The sequence below is a fragment of the Phodopus roborovskii genome, unplaced genomic scaffold, assembly GCF_943737965.1.
Source record: "Phodopus roborovskii unplaced genomic scaffold, PHOROB, whole genome shotgun sequence".
NCBI classification, from domain to species: domain Eukaryota; kingdom Metazoa; phylum Chordata; class Mammalia; order Rodentia; family Cricetidae; genus Phodopus; species Phodopus roborovskii.
Window position 1 is genome coordinate 24,682,517 of NW_026125295.1, and position 18,273 is coordinate 24,700,789.

The 18,273-nt window shown below is 46.3% G+C and overlaps 1 protein-coding gene across 1 annotated transcript in view; it reads left to right on the forward strand.

Annotated features, from left to right (window-relative positions):
• LOC127234255 (uncharacterized) overlaps nt 1-17,097 on the forward strand; it is a 40,872-nt gene extending 23,775 nt beyond the window's left edge. The window contains exons 7-11 of the mRNA XM_051201131.1: nt 1,187-1,282; nt 7,544-7,676; nt 12,110-12,216; nt 14,716-14,828; nt 16,936-17,097. Coding sequence (XP_051057088.1) covers nt 1,187-1,282; nt 7,544-7,676; nt 12,110-12,216; nt 14,716-14,828; nt 16,936-17,097 — 611 coding nt within the window. The remainder of the gene's footprint in view (nt 1-1,186; nt 1,283-7,543; nt 7,677-12,109; nt 12,217-14,715; nt 14,829-16,935) is intronic.
• Nucleotides 17,098-18,273: the final 1,176 nt, after the last annotated feature.

Sequence of the window (18,273 nt, forward strand, 5' to 3'; positions counted from 1 at the left end):
AGGACTATAAATAGAAAAGCAAGTGCTTGCTGGCCTTCTTTGAGTATAAGGGTGAGTACATGGGGTGTGTGTGTGTGTGTGTGTGTGTGTGTGTGTGTGTGTGTGTTGCATGTCTGTGAGTGCGTGTTTATACATGCTTGTGTCTGATCATGCTACAGCAGGACATCCAGATGTCTTCCTCTGGATACCTGCCTTACACCCTGGAAGACAGGGGCTTAATGATAATGAAGGAAGCCGAAGGAACACTTAAGCCTTAGGGTCTTAGTGCCAGGATCATCAGGCCCTGTACACACCACAGGGGCAGAAGGAGACAGAACCTGGAGCTCAGAATGAACAGGGATGACTAGCACAAAGAGTCTGCCATCTGTGTGGCACACAGGCACGCTGGAGGAGGCATGCTGGGGACCTGCTGCCCTAAGCAAGAGCCACCTCCCAAGTGAGGCTAGCAGTAGAGTAGGGAGGTAGCAGGAGGGTCAGCTTCTGCACTGCACCATTCCAATTGCATCTGAAGCGCAGGGACTAGGGAAGAAGCCTGGCACAGTCTAGAGAGCTACTGTGTGTGTATGATGCTGAGGCAAGCGCTTCAAAGACTGAGCCACATCCCTAGCCTCAGCACTGATAGATACCATACTTACACAGGGGGTTTTTGGGGGGGTTGTTTGTTGTTGTTTTGGAGAGTTTTGTTCTGTTTTTTTGAGACAGGGTTTCTCTGTGTAGCACTGGCTGTCCTGGAACTCACTCTGTAGACCAGGCTAGCCTTGAACTCAGTGGTTCACCTGCCTCTGCCTCCCAGATGCAGGCTACAAAGGCATGCACCACCACTGCCCTGCTCCTACACGGTTCTTACCGCATGCCAACCAAGTGTATTCCTCCCTACGTGCTCATGGTAATCCCAGGAAGGTGGAGCCAGGTTATAGAAAGCAGCTGTGGCATGAGGGAGTCAACCACGACTGCAGGATGACCTACTTGGTTCTGCCGAGCTGCGTGTTAACCTCTGGCCTTGCGGCAAGGAACTGGAGTCATTCTAAGGGTGTTCAGCTAAATCTCTCCCAAGAGAAATGTCTTTGCACAAGTATCCATAAAATGAAAGCAATCAGTCACCAATACCAAAGTATGCAGAAAACCGCTTCCTTGACTCTGACCCTGCGCCTTTTTTTTTTTTTTTTTTTTTTTTTTTTTAAACCAGTGTGCCGGGGAGGAAGCTCAGCCTTGAGCCAGATTCCAATATCTTCTGAAGCAGTAACAACGAGAAGGCCCTCACAGAGGAAAAGGGGGAAAAGAGGTATTTTTGTTGTCCTTTCAATTATCCCTTCCACTCCCTTCACAGTCTATCTCACTCCGTGTGTCCCTCGTGCATAATTATCCCAAACAAAGACTTAAAGCCAGATGGAGAAAAAGAAGATCCAGTGCCTTGTGACTGCACACGAACCACCCAAGCACAGTTTCACCACGCCTGCCAGAGGAATTCATCATGGGCACAGTCAACATTCCAGAAGAGCATGGTTTGAGACAATTCTTCCAGGAGTGCTAGCAAGGCCTCAGAAGTCAGTTACTCAGAGTTAGAACCCCGGTGAGGGTGAAGGGCTTTGAGAGAAACAGGGAGAACCAGGGGAGAAAGGGAGGAGGGAGAGGGAGACTGAGAAGGGGGGGCAAGAGGGAGAGGGAAAGAGAGAGAGAGAGAGACACTGAATTCTGAGTAGGATTTACTACCCCAGGAGCCTTCCAAGTGCTGAAGTTCACAGTGTCACTGCATCCCCAGACCCCGCTCCTACCCTGCCTGGCTCTCAACATCCCACCCTGCAAAGGGCACCACAGGCTCCTGTACAGGCGCTAACACACTAAAGTTCTGAGGACACAGTGCAGGAGTACTGCTGGGTATGAAGGGGCTTTTGGGAAGCTCCTGGAGGTGCAACCAGCATCTGGTGGTTTGTAATTTGCATTTGTGGGGAAGACAACCAGCTGTTTGAGTGGAACCTAATCCCCTTGGGCTCTGTCTTCTTCAATTTGAATCTGCTCTTGTGTGGTCTCTTCTTCTGCCCTTGATTATCTTTGAATTGTCTCTGGGAAATACTGCTACATTAGAAAATTACAAAGTCTTGTGGTCCGAAAACCACATGAAAATGTACAGCAGGGTGTATGCTTGCCCCTCATTGACTGGAGGACAAAAGGAGGATGATAAGGAGTTCAAGGTTATCCTCAGCTACAAAGCAAAGATTGAGGCTAACGTGGACTATATGGGACCCTGGGGAGAGAAGGGGAAAGGGGGAGGGGCAGAAAGAGAGGAGACTACAAAGCAAGAAAACATCAGCCCCTACTGTGCTGTCTGCCATGGATGCAGTTTTCCCATTGGGTAGTGCTAATCGAGAAGGCAGTCAATGTTTCCAAGTCTAGAGAGATGGCCTTTGGTGTGTTCTCTGGGCCAGCAGAAGAACATTCTGCCCCAGAGCTGGGATTGGAGACAAAGCTTTGTGGATAAACTGACCTAGGATGGGACCAAGAGAGAACTTAGATGAGGAGGGACTTGAGTAGGAAAGACCTTCCCAATACCATCCAGGAGCCTACAAGCTTGGCCAAGACAAGGGGATGCATGAGGCTGGCCAACCTGAGGGAATGGAACACATTAAGGGACCTACAAGCCAAGACAAAGGCTTGGATTTGACCCAGGAGGCAATTGAAGCCATTTGTCTCCTCAGCCTGAACTCAATAGAACAGTTTTCATCTATTATATATATGTTTGTATTTTCAGTAATAACAAAACTTCAAAACACCTTCCCAAAGACAGGGCGTGATGGCACATGCCTCGTGAGCCAGAGAGAGATGGAGCCATAAGAATTCAAGGCCAGCCTGATCTGCATAGAGAGTTGTAGGCTAGCCAGGGCTACATAGTGGCTGCATTGGACAACTGCTTAACAGTCATATGGGTTGGGGTGGGGGGAGAATCTGGTCTTTGGTAGGACTCTACCTGTTTCAAAAGAAGGGGCTGAGATGAGCTGATTGTGCCACACTCCTGGGTGAGGAGGCCAGATGGTTTCCATTTGGTCCTAATTGGAAACAGCCAAAATATTTTCATGTGCACCCCTTGGTGGACAGGTTTTTGGCCTGATGCCTGGAAAACCATCCCCACTCAGAAGCTTAGCCTTTCTCCTCTCACTTGGCATCCCAAGAACACTTACAGAGATGATGACGAAAACCAGACACACCGACATGGGGGCAGCTATAGTTTGATTGTGGAGCATAGCAATCTGTGTGGCTGCCTGCAGTTGTCCACATGCCTGTCCCAGCCATCCCTCACTGCTGTACTACTGAACACACCGAATCATTAAACCAGTGCTGTTTGACCTGCCAGTCATCAAAGGCCCCCTGAGAGCTTGGGCACCGTCTTGTGGGAGCCATCCCATGGATGCTGTCCCTCGGGGCCCTGAGGAAAGGTCATCAAAGGTCCTCTGAGAGCTTGGGCACCATCCCTCAGTCCCCAGTGAGGCTGAGGCTGTTGGTCCAGAAGTCACTGAGAACCACTTCTGTAGACTTGAAACCATTGACGGCCTCCCTTGGTTTATTTTGCTCAGTGAAGAGGATGAGAGAGCAGAGCCTCTTCTGTGTCCTGGGAACCTCAGAACAAACAGGCCAGGCCCATCCTGCTGGACTACTCAGTTCACCCAGCCCTCCATGGATCCAGCTCTGAGACCCAGGCTCTGTCTACACAAGAGTCTAGAGGCTGGTCAGCCTTCAAGCAGGTGACATCCAGCTTTTCACAGCCTCCTCACAAACTATTCAGCAGTAGATGGTAAAGGCTAGAGGGTCACCAAATGGTCACTAGGAGTATCCACCTGAGGATAATATGGTTTTCCTAAGCCATTTCAGTGGGGAGCAAGGAGTGCCTTGTCTGGACCTACTCTTTTCCCAGCTGAAGCTACAGGGTAGCCATCCCCAGGGCTGTTTTGGTTCTGGAGCAATGTCTAATCCTGAAATGGTCCTTCCAGGGTCCTGAGTGAGAGCAGAGCTTGACTACAGTTCTCCAAATAAGGCCCTATTGTTTATATCACAGCCACAGCCCACAGAAATACCGGTAAGTGGCAGTAAGGAATGCAAGAGTCAAGATGTAATCTTCAAAAGCTGTATTAATTCAAAAACAGGAAGTTACCACTTAGAAGTCATTGTATTCATGCTTCCATCCTGGGGTGACAGCTGAACATAGATTGGAAACCTCTACAGAAAGGTGCCAGGACCCTCAGTGGGAATCAGCCAATACTCATCACATTTTGCTTTCCAGAGTCCCGTCATCAAACTGAGGAAGTTTCAGTTCACGTTCATAAAACTGACAGTACATGGGAAATCGCACATGTCTGTTGTCAGTGGGAAGATATTATAGTTAAACAACTTTAAAAGAATTCTACCACAAGGAAGAACTCTCACCAGGCCCCGTATCTAGAGAGGAACGCCCCTCTCCCCCCACCCCACCCACACCCGTGAGAAGAAGCTCAGAGGACGAGGAGGCTATGGAGGTCAACACTGGGGAGTGTGGATGGGGGAGCTGCTGCAGATATGACTGAAGAGGCCAGTGGACCCTAACCAGAAGCGATACACACACACCGAGCTGCCGCAGTCTCATTGCTATGACAAAATACCCGACAGAAGCAATTAGAGGAGGAAGGGCTTATTCTGACTCGGGTTTCAGAGGCGGGAAGTTCACAGCGGCAGGAGTGTGTGGCGGAGCTTCACACACAGGGAGCAGGACCACGGGCCAGAACCAGAGTGGGAATAGCACCCAAAGCCGGCTTCTAGTGACATACGATTGCCGGCGAGGGTCTTCATCACGGTTTCCACAACTTCCAAAAACAGCGCCTCCAACTGGAAGTCACGTGCTTAAACACTCGCGCCTGTGAGCATTTCCCATTCACTGACTAGAGCCATGATGGTTTTGAGTATTTGCTTGATTGCTGTTTGTTTGTAGCTTTGGGGATTTTGTTTTTATTATTTGGATTTTGTCTTATTATTATTTGATTGTTTTATTGTTTATTGTTGTTTGCTTGCTTAGTTGCTTATTTGTTCATTTGATTGGTGTTTGGTTTTTGAGACGGTGTCTTAATTATCCCAGGAGAGCCTTGAACTCATTAGTAACTGAGGACGATCTTGAACTCCTGTTCCTCCTGCCTCTGCTTCCTGAATGCTGAGATTATGTTTCAAAGTGGGACAGTGAGTGACAGAGTAACACAGTGGAACTGAGCCCTTGCTCTCGGGCAGTTCTTCAAGACAGAGAATGGACTGCCTGGAAGATGGAAGCTCATTTATCTGGTGGACCTGGATAAGTCTCGGGCAGTTCTTCAAGACAGAGAATGGACTGCCTGGAAGATGGAAGCTCATTCATCTGGTGGACCTGGATAAGTCTGCAGAGTGGCTTCAAGGCTAGGTGTGCCGAAATATATGTGTGACCCTTTGCTAGGTGGGCAGCTTGTTAATAAACTATCAGGTTGCTTGTGTTCAGTGTTTGGGGAGCTCAGGGAACCCAGAAATGACACTGGGAAGCAAGGCGCCACTATTTGCTATGCACTATGGTCCTTGACATCTGGTCATTGAAAGTGCTCCCCAGATGCCCCTCACAATGATGCTGGGAGATGGGATCATGGCCTCTCGTTTACAATACGGTTCAGAGATGTTTAGGTACTTTGTAGGAGCCACAGAACATTTTCAAGAGAGGTTTGAAACCTGGGTATTCTGTGTATTTCCTTGTACCATACGACCTCTGGAGCACTACAGGGCATGGCTACACCAAAGCCAAGTTCTCGGTGACTGAGAAGCACATTCAGATAATTACTGTTAGAAAACCTGTTTATTTGGGTTTTGTGGGGGGAGGGGGTGGAGTATTTTGTCTGTGCTCCATGGGCATGTCTGGTATCCACAGAGGCCAGAAAGCAAACGAGTGTTGGGTCCCCTGGGATTGGAATTATAGATACTTGTGATGAAAATGGAACCCAGGTCCTCTGGAAGAACAGCTAGTAATCTTAACTGCTAAGCCATCTCTTCACTGCACACTTTGCTTAGTTCCAAAGTCATAAAAATAAGATTGAATAAAAATGGATTAGAGGGAATACAGCTGGGGCAGATCAAGTATGACCAGGGGTTGAGTGTGTCCTCACACATATGCCAAGGGATTTGTTTTCCATCCAGACCTCGGTGTTGCTTTGGTTAAAATCCCAGAGCAGGACCAGCGACCTGAGCGGCAGCTGTCTCCCTGCCTTCTTTGAGAGTCCCTGAAGCTCGGGAGAGGTACACATTCCAATCCGGCCCATTTGTTGTAGGCGAAGATAATGTTTTCGTTACTCCTCGATGCCAGTTTGGGAGCAGGTGAGATAGTTGTCCCGTGGGAATGCAAGCTATACCCAGTCAGTCAAGATGGAGCAGGCTCTCTCTCCACGGGCACACATTTACACCGAGCTGATAGATCAGGGTGCTGCGTGCCTGGCTTTCCTTGCGAAGCTGAGCATCTCTATGGGAATTTGGCCTTCAGCCCTCATCCCCAGCCTGTTGGCTTAGGCTTTATCCATTGCTACTTTCTGGTGTATGGAAACTCGGAGAAAGAAAGGAAAGCTGGTGTGATCAGTGTTCATTCACATCATCAGGGCAGAGACTTAACCCTCAAAGGCATTTATTTAGATTTGTGAAAAAAAAATGTATAAATGAACAATCATATTCCATTCACGTTCATGAATGGAATAAAGGCATTATACTCAAAAACAGCAATGAGTGGTAAATGTTTCAATGACTTGATTGTACTTGATGATCTGGTTAGGCATTCGCTCATTCTTTCATTCATGAGCATTCAGGTGTCTGTCATGTGCCACACACATATAATAACGGTGGACATGGGGAGGCCTCAGGGAGCTTAATGGCTTGGGGGCCAGGGATTCAGACTTCCCACCTCACCTGGTTTGAGTGAATGACCTCGCGTATGCTGGCAGCTGGTTTCTCTTCTTCTGTTCCCTTCATGTTTTCTTCTTCCCAAACCCCTAGAACTGAATCAGGTGAGTTAAATGTGTGTGCTGTGCCACTTTGTGGCTCTGACAGTGACCTCTGGAGAAATCTCAGCAGACCGATAAGGGTGACCCAGGCGCAGAAGGACTCCTGCCCTCACTGAGGCAGTCATGAGTTACTGAGACAGATGGTCCCTTTCTCCTCCTGATGCTTCCTAGAGTCCAATGCTCAAAAACTGAGACCGCTTCTCAGACCTCTACAATGAACCAAATCCCCTTTCAATTGATGCATTCACCAAGAAATATTCCCCTTCAGTTAGGTTATCAGTGACTATCTGACTCTGAGATGGGATTGTCTGTCATGCAATCTGGGGCCTCTGTTGTAAAGAATGAGGTGGAAACCCAAAGCAAAGCCAGGACTTCCAAAAGCACATATATTCTATTCATTGGTCGTGCTGCAAAATAAGCCTATTCACAAGTCCAGTATGTGCAAACTTTATTTAAAAATCATTTATATGGCAATAAACAGGGGAGCTGTCATCTAAAAATAATACCAGCATTCTGCTTTTTTGCAGGAATCAGGAAAAAAGCTAAACGCTTGATGGAAGCCGGCCCTTGGGTAGTGTCACTGCATCTGGCAGATAACAGCATAGACGGGACTGGAAAAGAGGGAGAGCAATTGCTGGAACTCACTCGAATTTTAACATGGTGGGGAACAGTAAGAACTTTGAATTCATCCACTCTCAAACTGAAGTGCACAAGTTAAACCACAAGGCTGAATACAGCTCTTTAGTAATTCTCGTGTGGTTTCTCACCTCAGATGGGGGCACTAGGGCCCCCAGAAACCTCACCGGGAAAAGAGTAGCAGCTGAGGCAATATAAGGGGCAAGAATTAGAACATCCCTCCACTCCTAAAGTCACAATATAACTCAAAACCTGAGACATGCGGTGGTGGCGTACGCCTTTGATCGTAGCACTCGGGAGGCAGAGGTGGGCAGGTCTTGTAAGTTCGAGGCCAGCCTGGTCTACAATGCTACACAGAGAAACCCTATCATGAAAAACAAAACAAATAACTATCCATCCTGGACTCCCAAAGCAGAAAGGTGGAAGTATACTTCTCAGAAGCTTCTAGAAAACACTGTTTCCTTGTCGTGCTTATTTTGACAACCTCAGGCATCCCCCCCCCCCCCATTCATCTCTACTGAATCCACACCTCAAGCTGAAGAAGCCGTTAGCAGGGCTTGCAACTCAGGCACTCAGGCACTACAGGGTAAAAAGGGGGACTCTGGGCAGAGTCTCATGGCCAGAGCCGCAGCATCACAGGCGGCCAAGAGCACCGGGCACAGCTGAGGTCTCAGGCCTGAAGGTCTGATGGGTAGCAATTTATTATCTCAGCAATAAAAGGCTCCTTCTTTATGTTCTTCCTTGTCCAAAAAGGCTTCCCAGCTAGCAATCGATGCTGCCCTTTCCCAGATAATTACATCAATAGCTTCTATTGCAATATCTTGTTGAACTTAATGTATTGCTGGTGTAAGCTGCTAAAAATATGTTCAGGATTTTTGTGTTTACATTCATGAGCTACACGAAGATATATATATATATATGCCTTGTTTTTTTGGCCTTACAGAAGGACTTAGGAAGTGTCCCCTCCCGTTCTGTTTGATGACAACTCCTGTGGTATTATGATGGTAGTGTCCTTTAATTTGGTAGATTCATCAGTGAAGCCCTTGACATTAGCAGGGTTTTATTTTGTGTTTTTATACAAGTCTTACTAAACAGGCCATGCTGGCCTCATATTCATGGCCTTCCTCCCTCAGCCTGAACATAGGGGTTACAGGCACGTGCCATCACACTTAGCAAGGAAGATTTTTAATCAAAACTCTTTTTTCAAAGCAGTATAAGTTAGGTTGGTGCTAGAGTTTACCTGAAACATACAAGGCCCTGGGTTGTAACTGAAACAAACTGAACTGAAACAAACAGAAACAAACATTAAGTATAAGGCTCTCTGGCTTCCCAGGGTTTTGCCTGGCATATTCTACCTTGTTTCTTTCTAAGAATTTGTTTGTATGCATTGTCAAGTTTATTAGGATAAAGTTATTCATATTTCTTTATTGTCCTTTTAGAAACTAGAAGCTGTGGAGAGGTCTTCTCTTTCATTGATATCAGTCATTGTGTTTTCTCTTTCTTCCTAAAGGTTTGGTTAGAAACTCACCAGTGTTACTGATCTCAGAGAATCGGCTCTCGGTTTTCTTTTTGTTCGTTTGGTTTTTTTTTTTTTTTCCGAGACAGGCTTTCTCTATGGCTTTGCTGTCCTGGAACTCACTTCGTAGACCAGGCTGGCCTTGAACTCACAGAGATTCGCCAGCCTCTGCCTCCTGAGTGCTGGGATTAAAGGCATGTGCCACCATCCCAACTAAGTTTTCTTTATCCTTACTGCTCTTAGGTTCGCTTACTTTTCCTCCCTTTTTACCCCCTTTGTCTGCTTACACTAGCTGGAGGTTAAACAAATCATTTATGCAAAGAGCTAAGCCATGTTCAGGGATCAGTTCATCCTTTGTCCAAATTAGAAGAAGCACTCTGGAGAGCTGAGGGAAGCTGAAGAAGGCACCACCTCCAGCCAGTGGAGCAAATGAAGTTCCTTCTATGTCCAGGCTTCTAGGTTCAGCTCTGGGCCGGAAACTGAACTGGGTCGAAGCCCCGCAGAGCCCCTGAGAGGCACTTTTGAAGGGCAGAAGCCTTCAGTCCTGGGGTGGCCCCAGGGCAGCCAGGGCACAGCAAATGCACCAGTGATATTCAGCTCCCTCAAAACTTCATAGGGTCAACCTAGACACAGAACTGGGTACCCTCGTCGGCCTTCAGCTTTCCGGCCTCCTTCCGTGGGTCTTCCTCTCCTAGAAGCATCCCTTTCTTTCATCGTTTAATTCTTTCTATATTGGTTTATTTTTATTTTATGTGTACAGATGTTCCACCTGCATGTGTGTCTATACACCACATATGTCCTGGTATCCTTGGGGATCAGAGGAGGGCTTAGAGTCCCTCGAATATGAGTTACAGAGACTTGTGAGCCACCTTGTGGGAGCTGGGAACTGAACCTAGGTCCTCTGCAAGAACAAGCCATCTCTCCAGCCCTGGAACCCTGTTCACACCCGTCTTGTCTGAAGAACATCCACAGATCTGGGAAGTGAAACTGCCCACGCCCTAGGCAGATGACTTCCTGAAGAACAAGCTCTTTGATAAGAGTCTGGCAGGGTTGTGTAGGCCCAGCTTTAGTCTTGGCTGCTGAGTCTGTGGAGAGTGTGTCCAGTGAGTGGAAGAGTCAAAGTCAGCATTGACCCTAAGGGAAAGTTCAAGCCCTCGTATGAGATAACGGCGCAGGACTGACCTCTTGATAACCACATCACAATGCACTTCTTTTGTGTGTGTGTGGGGGGGGTCAAGACAGGGTTTCTCTGTATTGCTTTGGAGCTTGTCCTGGAACTAGCTCTGTAGACCAGGCTGGCCTTGAACTCACAGAGATCCACTTGCCTCTGCCTCCTGACTGCTGTGGCCCAGCCACAATTTACTTTTGAGCAGACACCAGCAGTTAACTTTCCTTTAGTCCCTGATGTGAGCACCAATGCGTACTCAGGAAATAATCGCTCTGTCTTCACTGCAACCTCATCAAACAGGCCACAAAGCCCCTTCAGGCTAGTTTTGCAGAGATGGAAAGTTAGACCCATGAGGGCACATGGCTTACCCTTGATCACATGGTCAACAGAAAGGTAGAGCTGACCAGAAGTCTAGGTCTTTGTCTCAATGTCACCTCCACACAGGATGCCAGAGACTTCTAAGCACCAGCCAGCAGAACACTGCCAGGCCAAGACAGTTCAATTGCATACCAAGAAATAAGGAAAATGCAATGACCACACCACCCTGAGCATTCCTAGTCTCTGCTGCTCTTGGAAACTAAGCAGGGTTGAGCCTAGAGTCCTTAGGTAAGAAAAAAGTATAAAGCTAAATTCACCTGATTTTAAAATCCTTATTCTGAGGCTTGCCTTTTTAAGCAATTTCATTTTATCTAATGTTCACTGGTATTTTGCATGCGTGTATGTCTGGGTGTGGGTGTCAGACAGGCCTGAGCTGCTATGTAGGTGCTTGGAATTGAATCCAGATGCTCTAGAAGTGCAGTAAGTGCTCCAACCTATGAGACATCACTCCAGCCCCAACGCTTACTGTAGTTGGAGTTTTCTTTTGGCCACCAGCTCACAAATAACAACATGGAGACTTTTTAATTATGAAAGCTCAGCCTATAGCTTGTTCCTAACTGGCTCTTAGAGTATATTAATCTACGTTCTATCACATGCCGTTACTTCCCTTCCATGCTGTTTCCTCTCCGTGTCTCCAGGAATCTCCCATGTGCCTAGATTGCTCCTCCCCTTTCCCTCCCCAGAAATTCCACCTATACCTCTCCTGCCTACCTATTGGCCGTTTAGCTTTTTATTACACCAGTCACATTAATACACCTTCACACAGTGTACAAATATCCCACAATTTGCCTTCCTTAATTTTATGTGAAAATATTTGTTTGTTTGTAATGTTGCCAGATAAGCCTAACATGGTGGCACATCTTTAATTCCAGTGCTTGGGAGGCAGAGACAGGTGGATCTCTGTGAGTTTGAGGCAAGTGGGGTCTACATAGCAAGTTCCAGGCCAGCCAGTGCTACATAGAGAGACCACTCCAAAATAAATAAAAAGTCACCAAGTAAGAGTTATTATTTGACATACTGAAAGTTATCAAAACCCTTGCCAATGTCTCCAGTTGATTGACATTTAACTGGTAGATAAAATGTAAAAGACTAAGAAGTCTTACAGGAAACCTTTTAAAGTAAAGGAATGAATGAAAGATTTATGGCAGTGAAAGCTTGAATTGGCTTTTGTAAGAGAAGCAGAATATTCCAGAGTAGAGAGGCTCATCCAGGCTCAACCAGCCAGGCTCAACGCCTCTCCAGTCTCAAGTCAGGTCATTGCATCAGCTTAGGAAGGGGCAGGGAGGCTGGAGGGAGCCTAAAAAGAAAGATCATTCTCTGAAACCCTAGACTTTCTCGGAGGGACCGTGAGCCGAGAAAGGCACAAAGCCGTTTGTTGTTGTTTTCTCTATGCAGCCTGATCAAATACTCTACTCACTTAAGGGAACTTGACCTTGGAAACAATGTCCTGGGAGAAATGGCTGCAGTCGGCATCCTGGAAGCTCTGAGAGCCAGGAAGACAGGTAAAGCTGAATCCTCTTCTTCCTGGGCTCTGAACTTGATCCTTTTTGTTGGTTTTGTGTGTGTGTGTGTGTGTGTGTGTGTGTGTTTAAAGAACAAATCTGAGCTCTGCAATGAGCTGGAGCATTGTCACCATTGTGCCAATATGCCAAGAGACTTGTACAGAGCTCAAGGACTTTTACAGCCTTTGAGCCCCTATTCTAGGCTAGTGTCTAGGTAGTTTCTTTCCTTCCGCCTCTGGAGTAGCATGTCTTGGGTTTTAGTTTTTTGAGGTTTTTAAATTAATCTATTGCTTTTGCTTTTTCTGTCCCCCCGCCCCCTTTTTTTTTTTTAAAGAATCATTCTGTGTTCTGCCTGCATGTTTGCCTGCACCTCCAGAAGAGGGCACCAGATCTCGTGAGCCACCATGTGGTTGCTGGGAATTGAACTCAGGACCTCTAGAAGAGCAGCCAAGGCTCTTAACCTCTGAGCCATCTCTCCAGCTCTTCCCTTTGCTTTCTTATTCTCAAAGAAAGTTTTCTCCTGTTCTCTATTCTCCTCTCAGCCCAACCTAAAGTGATTTTAACAGAAACTGATCGTAAAACCGAAGTAGCAACCATCCTAAGACCACAGCTGAGCCAGCCAGGCACTGGCACCTTTCAGTCTGAGGCTAGCCTGGGCTACATGAGGCTACCATGGAGACAGAGAGGGGAGGGAGAGGGGGGGGGAGGGAGAAAGAGAGAGAGAGGGAGGGAGGGAGGGAGGGAGAGAGAGAGAGAGAGAGAGAGAGAGAGAGAGAGAGAGAGAGAGAGAGAGAGAGGACCACAGTATACTTCTTAATCATTTAAGAGGGGCTTGGCTCTAAGCGGCAGGCAGCACTGAGTGACTTGGGGCTGTGTAACCCTTTGAAAATGAGAGAAGTGAGGTCAATTAATGGTGCCTACCCCTGGCCTCTCCTGTAGTGTGTTCTCCTGCTTTTAGAGGGAGAGCAAGAAATGTCATTTTAGCCTGGTGGTGGTGGTGGCGGCGGCAGCGGCGGCGGCGCACGCCTTTAATCCCAGCACTCCGGAGGCAGAGGCAGGGGGATCTCTGTCAGTTAGCGGCCAACATGGTCTATAGAGCGAGTTCCAAGACAGGCTCCAACGCTACACAGAGAAACCCCATCTTGAAGGGAAAAAAATGTCATTTTAAATGTAGCTCAATATAAAACATGGACGATGTTAAAATGAAATTCCGAGTTGAGGAGAGTGAGGGGCAGGCAGAGTGGGGGGATTCAGGAGCACAGCACCCTGTCTTCATCATTTCTGAAGCAAAATGGCCCAGGTTTTGCCTTGCCTTTGCTGGCAGTGTCTTAAAGGGAGTTATAGGACTGTGTGGTCTGCTCTGATGTTCTGTTCCAAACAAAAGCCGCGCATGTCTAATGGCCAAGTAAATGATTCTAAGGTGTTTTTCCAATTATCCTTTTTTTTTTTTTTAGAGGAACAGGATACTCACTTCTCGTTCCATTAGAGCTGAGATGAAGTTCAGCGGGGTTACTCTGTTAAACCTTACTTTGAGTGCAATAAGCAGAAGGCAGGTCACGACCACGCTGTGATTTTCCTGCTGTGATTTTCCTGGTGCCGTAGCCACACCTCACTCTGGCAGAAACCACTATGGAGCTGCAGGCAGTCTCCCCACCATTACTGCAGAGAATGTAGTGAGAGACAGCCTCCGATGACTTGATGGGAAATGATTTTCACAGAGTACCTATCTGGAAAGGAAAGTGTCTTACTTGCTTAGTAAGTGGCTCAATTTACATAAGTGAGAAGCTAATTAGGGACTGCCGCTCATTTAAATAGCATTAAAGAGTAATCTGTGACTCAAGAAATCGGCAGTTTTGAGATTTAGTCTAAGTGTGCATCATGAATAGCCTTAATGCATTTATCTCATGAGCTGGAATCATTATGGGCTGTTTCTGACGGAGCGCTTTAATTAGGTTATTAGTTTGAACACCAGTGGAGAGTCCTCAAAAAAGGGTTAGCTGCTTGGATTTCACAGGGTGAATCACTTGTCTTTTAGCTCTGAAGGCATCATTTTAAACTTTAAAACCGTTAGAAACATCGCTGATTATAAAACTGATGTCCTTTTAGGGTCTTCTGTGTTCACATCATTTGCCAGCCAACAAGAGAATTTCTGATTCTCCTTTCATGACATCACACTAACTTTCTTACCTGCTAAAGAGGGAGTTAGGTTCATTCTGCCTTCATCTTTCCCCCATCCCACCCCCACCCCGTTTTGATTTTTTTTTTCAAGACAGGGTCTCTAGCTCAGGGTGACTTTGAGCTGGCTATGTAGTTGAGGCTGATCCTCCTGCTTCCAGAGTCCTAGGATTTAGAGTCCCAGATTACCATCAAGCCTTTATCTGGGAGTTCTTCATGAGCCAACTCTAATGATGTAACTCCTGCCAGGATCTTAGGCCTGAGGGCACCCCAACACAGTGTGTGAGAGCCAGACTCATGTATGCTTATGCTCTCTTTGCTCAGGTAAACTACCACCCTTAAAAATTACGGTCACTCCCAGGATCTCTTCGGACACCTTCACGTCTATTTGGAAGCATAGCAAGAAATCTAATAGGACCCGTAAAAAAAAGAAAAAGGTAAATAAATTCCTTACCGTTTGTGTGGTTGAGTAGCAGCCACCAGGGGGCGCTGGATGAGGCGTGCGCCTCAGTGGAGATGGGTCTTCTAGGTCATACTCCCCTAAACTATCGTCAAATGGGTGATGGTTACACCAAGAGGCGAGCCATCAGACAACATCATCTCTCAGAGTTTCAACTCCTCTTCCCTGCAAGGCCTGCCGCAGATCTTCAAGGAGCCTCGTCTCCACACTTAGTCACCTGCGCTGTCTTTGGGCGATTATGATTTACACACGTTCATTCTCCACTTCGTAAAATCGAATTTTTTTTTCCAATGGAGCAAATATTTAATGTCACAGGAAAAAACATGTTATGAAGCAAGCTGGTTTTAAGTAATAGGTACAAGAAACGTTTGAAACAAAAATTAAAAAGTATATACATGCATTTAAAAACCTAGACTGCTGTATACCAAATTATCAGGACTGTTACTTGCCCTGGCCAACGGGGTCAGTCGATGGGGACCCTGAGGGAGGGAATGAGAATTAAGAGACAAGAAACTTGAGAGATGGAGACAAGACAGTATTCTGATCAAGTCTCATTTAATGAATACAACCACAGGGTTCAAGTAGTGGAGAAATGAGGGAATGGGTTAAAGGGAGGATGTGAGGGAGGCAGAATGTCCTTCCAAGCAGAATGCAGATGTCCTGCTATAAGATAAGTTGCTATACAATAAGACTGCAGCTGGGACTCTTTCAGGGTCAGGCTACATCATGTTTAATAAGGGAACAGTCATAGGGGAATGGAAAATTGCCAGTATGTTAGTATCTAAGAGAGTAGTAGGAAGGACGGCTGTTAAGATGCTAACTTTTCTCTGGGGTTCCCTACAGTTACTATCATCCAGTAAGTAACTAGTCTTCTGTGTGCCTGCGTGCGTGCATGCGTGCGCGCGCGTGTGTGTGTGTGTGTGTGTGTGTGTGTGTGTGTGTGTTATAATTTCTCGTTTGTTTGTCTGTAATTTGAGACTGGGTGTTACTTTGTACATCAGATTAGCCTTAAACTTGTAGCAAGCCTTCTGTCTCCTCGCAAGTGCTGAGAATATAGGCATGACTACCCTGCCTGTTTGTGGTTGTTGTTATTTTGTTTTCTTCTTTACGTGTTTTTAAAATCCAACTATTTCTGACTGAAATAGGTTGTACACTGTGGCTCATGATATCACCCTAATAATACTTGAGAGATTGAGGCAAGACAATTGTCAGAAGCTCAAGGTCAGCCTGGGCTATCTAATGAGTTCCAGGCCAGTCTGCTATACAGGGTGAGATTGTCTCAAAAACTAAAGCGAAATAATCAACAGTCACAAAGAGAAGGGAGGAGAGGGAGACTTGGGGAGACACGAGATGCCAGGAGTGGGAATCCAATAAGTCAACCACCAACCTTCAGTCAGGTCGGAAAGCCTAAAGCAGTGTAGGCAGGTGCCAGTGGTCCAGCCTGGGGTGGAATGTGCCACCGATACTGCGCTTTCTCTACATTTGATGTCCTCTCTAAGTTCTCAGATTTGTTGGGCCTAAACAAACAGCTGGCACGATAGTACAGTGTTGCTCGCAGTTTTTGTTCTGAATAGCTGTTTTGCAGCTATACCCCGCAGAAGCTAGCTGGAAACTGATCTTACAACTTACGGCTGTGTTTTCTCTGGCCATTTTAAAGAGTCACTGCTTACGTATTTTCTCTCATGGGTCTGGATCTAGGAAAGGCCATTAGTCCTCATTTTAGAGAAAATTAGTTGAATATATGTTGCATAATGTCTCACAATGTCTGACGATAGGCTTCTAAGTAGTCTGCAGTAAAAAAGTGCCCCCCCATCAGAAACACCCTGCAGTCAACTAAAATGAATATCTCCCCCTTCTCTCCTCTCCTCTTCCTTCCTGCCTTCCTTCCTTCCTTCCTCCCTTCCTTCCTTCCTTCCTTCCTTCCTTCCTTCCTTCCTTCCTGCCTTCCTTCCTTCCTTCCTCTCTTCCTTCCTTTCTTTCTCTATCTTTCTTTCTTTTTGGTTTTTCCTCAGCTCACAGAAACCCCCGACTCCTTGTGCTGAGATTAACGGTGTGAGGGTCACTCCGACTCCTCTCTCTCTTAGTTGGATTTTGCTGAGTTACTAGAGAACGGAATGTTCCCCAGGAGACTCAAGGCTCAGTTCTGCCTGCCTTCCGCAGGGTTAAAACTGCCATCAAGTTATTCAAGTAACAAAATCGTGAAACACTCATCCGTGTGTGAGGCCTGGATTCAGCCTCAAAGTTAGAGAAAGGCTCTTGGGTTCTGTTGTTGGTTTTTGTTGTTGCTTGGTTGGCTGGTTTGTTTTGGGGTTGGGGGTTTGTTTGGTTTTTGTGAAGTTTTTTTTTTTTTTTCTGTTTTGTTTTGTGTTTGTTTGGGTTTTGGTTTTTCCATTACAGAGGCCTGGCTGTCCTGGAACTCATAGACCAGACTGACCTTTAACTCACAGAGATCCTCCCGAGTACTGGAATTAAATGTGTTTGCCACCACACCTGGCTGTCTTGTTGTTGCAAAACCAGAGACAGCTTGGTTGGTAAAGCCCTGTGTAAATGTCAGACCTGAGTTCGATCTCCAGCATCTATGTAGAAAGCTGGGTGGGTGTCACTTATAATCTCAGAGCTGGGGAGGTGCAGACAGAGGATTCCCCAGGGCTCCCTGGCCAGCCAACTAATTAGCAAACTTCAAATTCCAATGAGGTACTTTGTCTTAAAAAGAAATGGGATTGGATATAAGAGGACAAAGGAAAGGAGAAAATATGAGGATGGATACCTAACACTAAAGCCCTTTTTGGAAAAGTCATATAAAAACCTACTAGAAGTTTCCTAAAATTATACATACACATATACAAGATCTTTAAATGGAGTTATCCTATAATGGGCCAACAATGCTCCGAATAGACGACAGTTCAATAAGTAAAAAGCCTAGTGCCAGAAGTGGGTTACTTCTTTGCCGTTGCTTGTCTGTGAAGTTGCACAGACCCTCAGAATTACAGACTATTGACAATGTTCTTGGTTGCCCTTCAGAACTTGATTGTAAGACCCTATTGCTGAAGGCACTGCATATTTGAGTATTTAGAATGTAGAGAAGTCAAGCTGATACTAGCCTGGTGGCTTTGTCCCTATTGGTTGGGTTTTTTAAGTGCTGGAAGGTGCTTGCTGTGCATACTATTGAAAGACAAAACAGTCATCACTCTTACTATGAACCTTTCAGGTGCAATAATGACAAGAAACACCAAATGTCATGGGAGTAACTACTTTCTGATTGGATTTAAGGCCCATTCAACAAGGGGGCCAAGAACCTGTGCACAGGTCGGTCATAGGCCCTTGGATGGAACCTACTACTATTACTATGCCAAATGAATTAGTGTAACGCTAGCTCCCAATAACTTGCTATACTCGAAGATTAGTGCATCTCTCAACCCTCA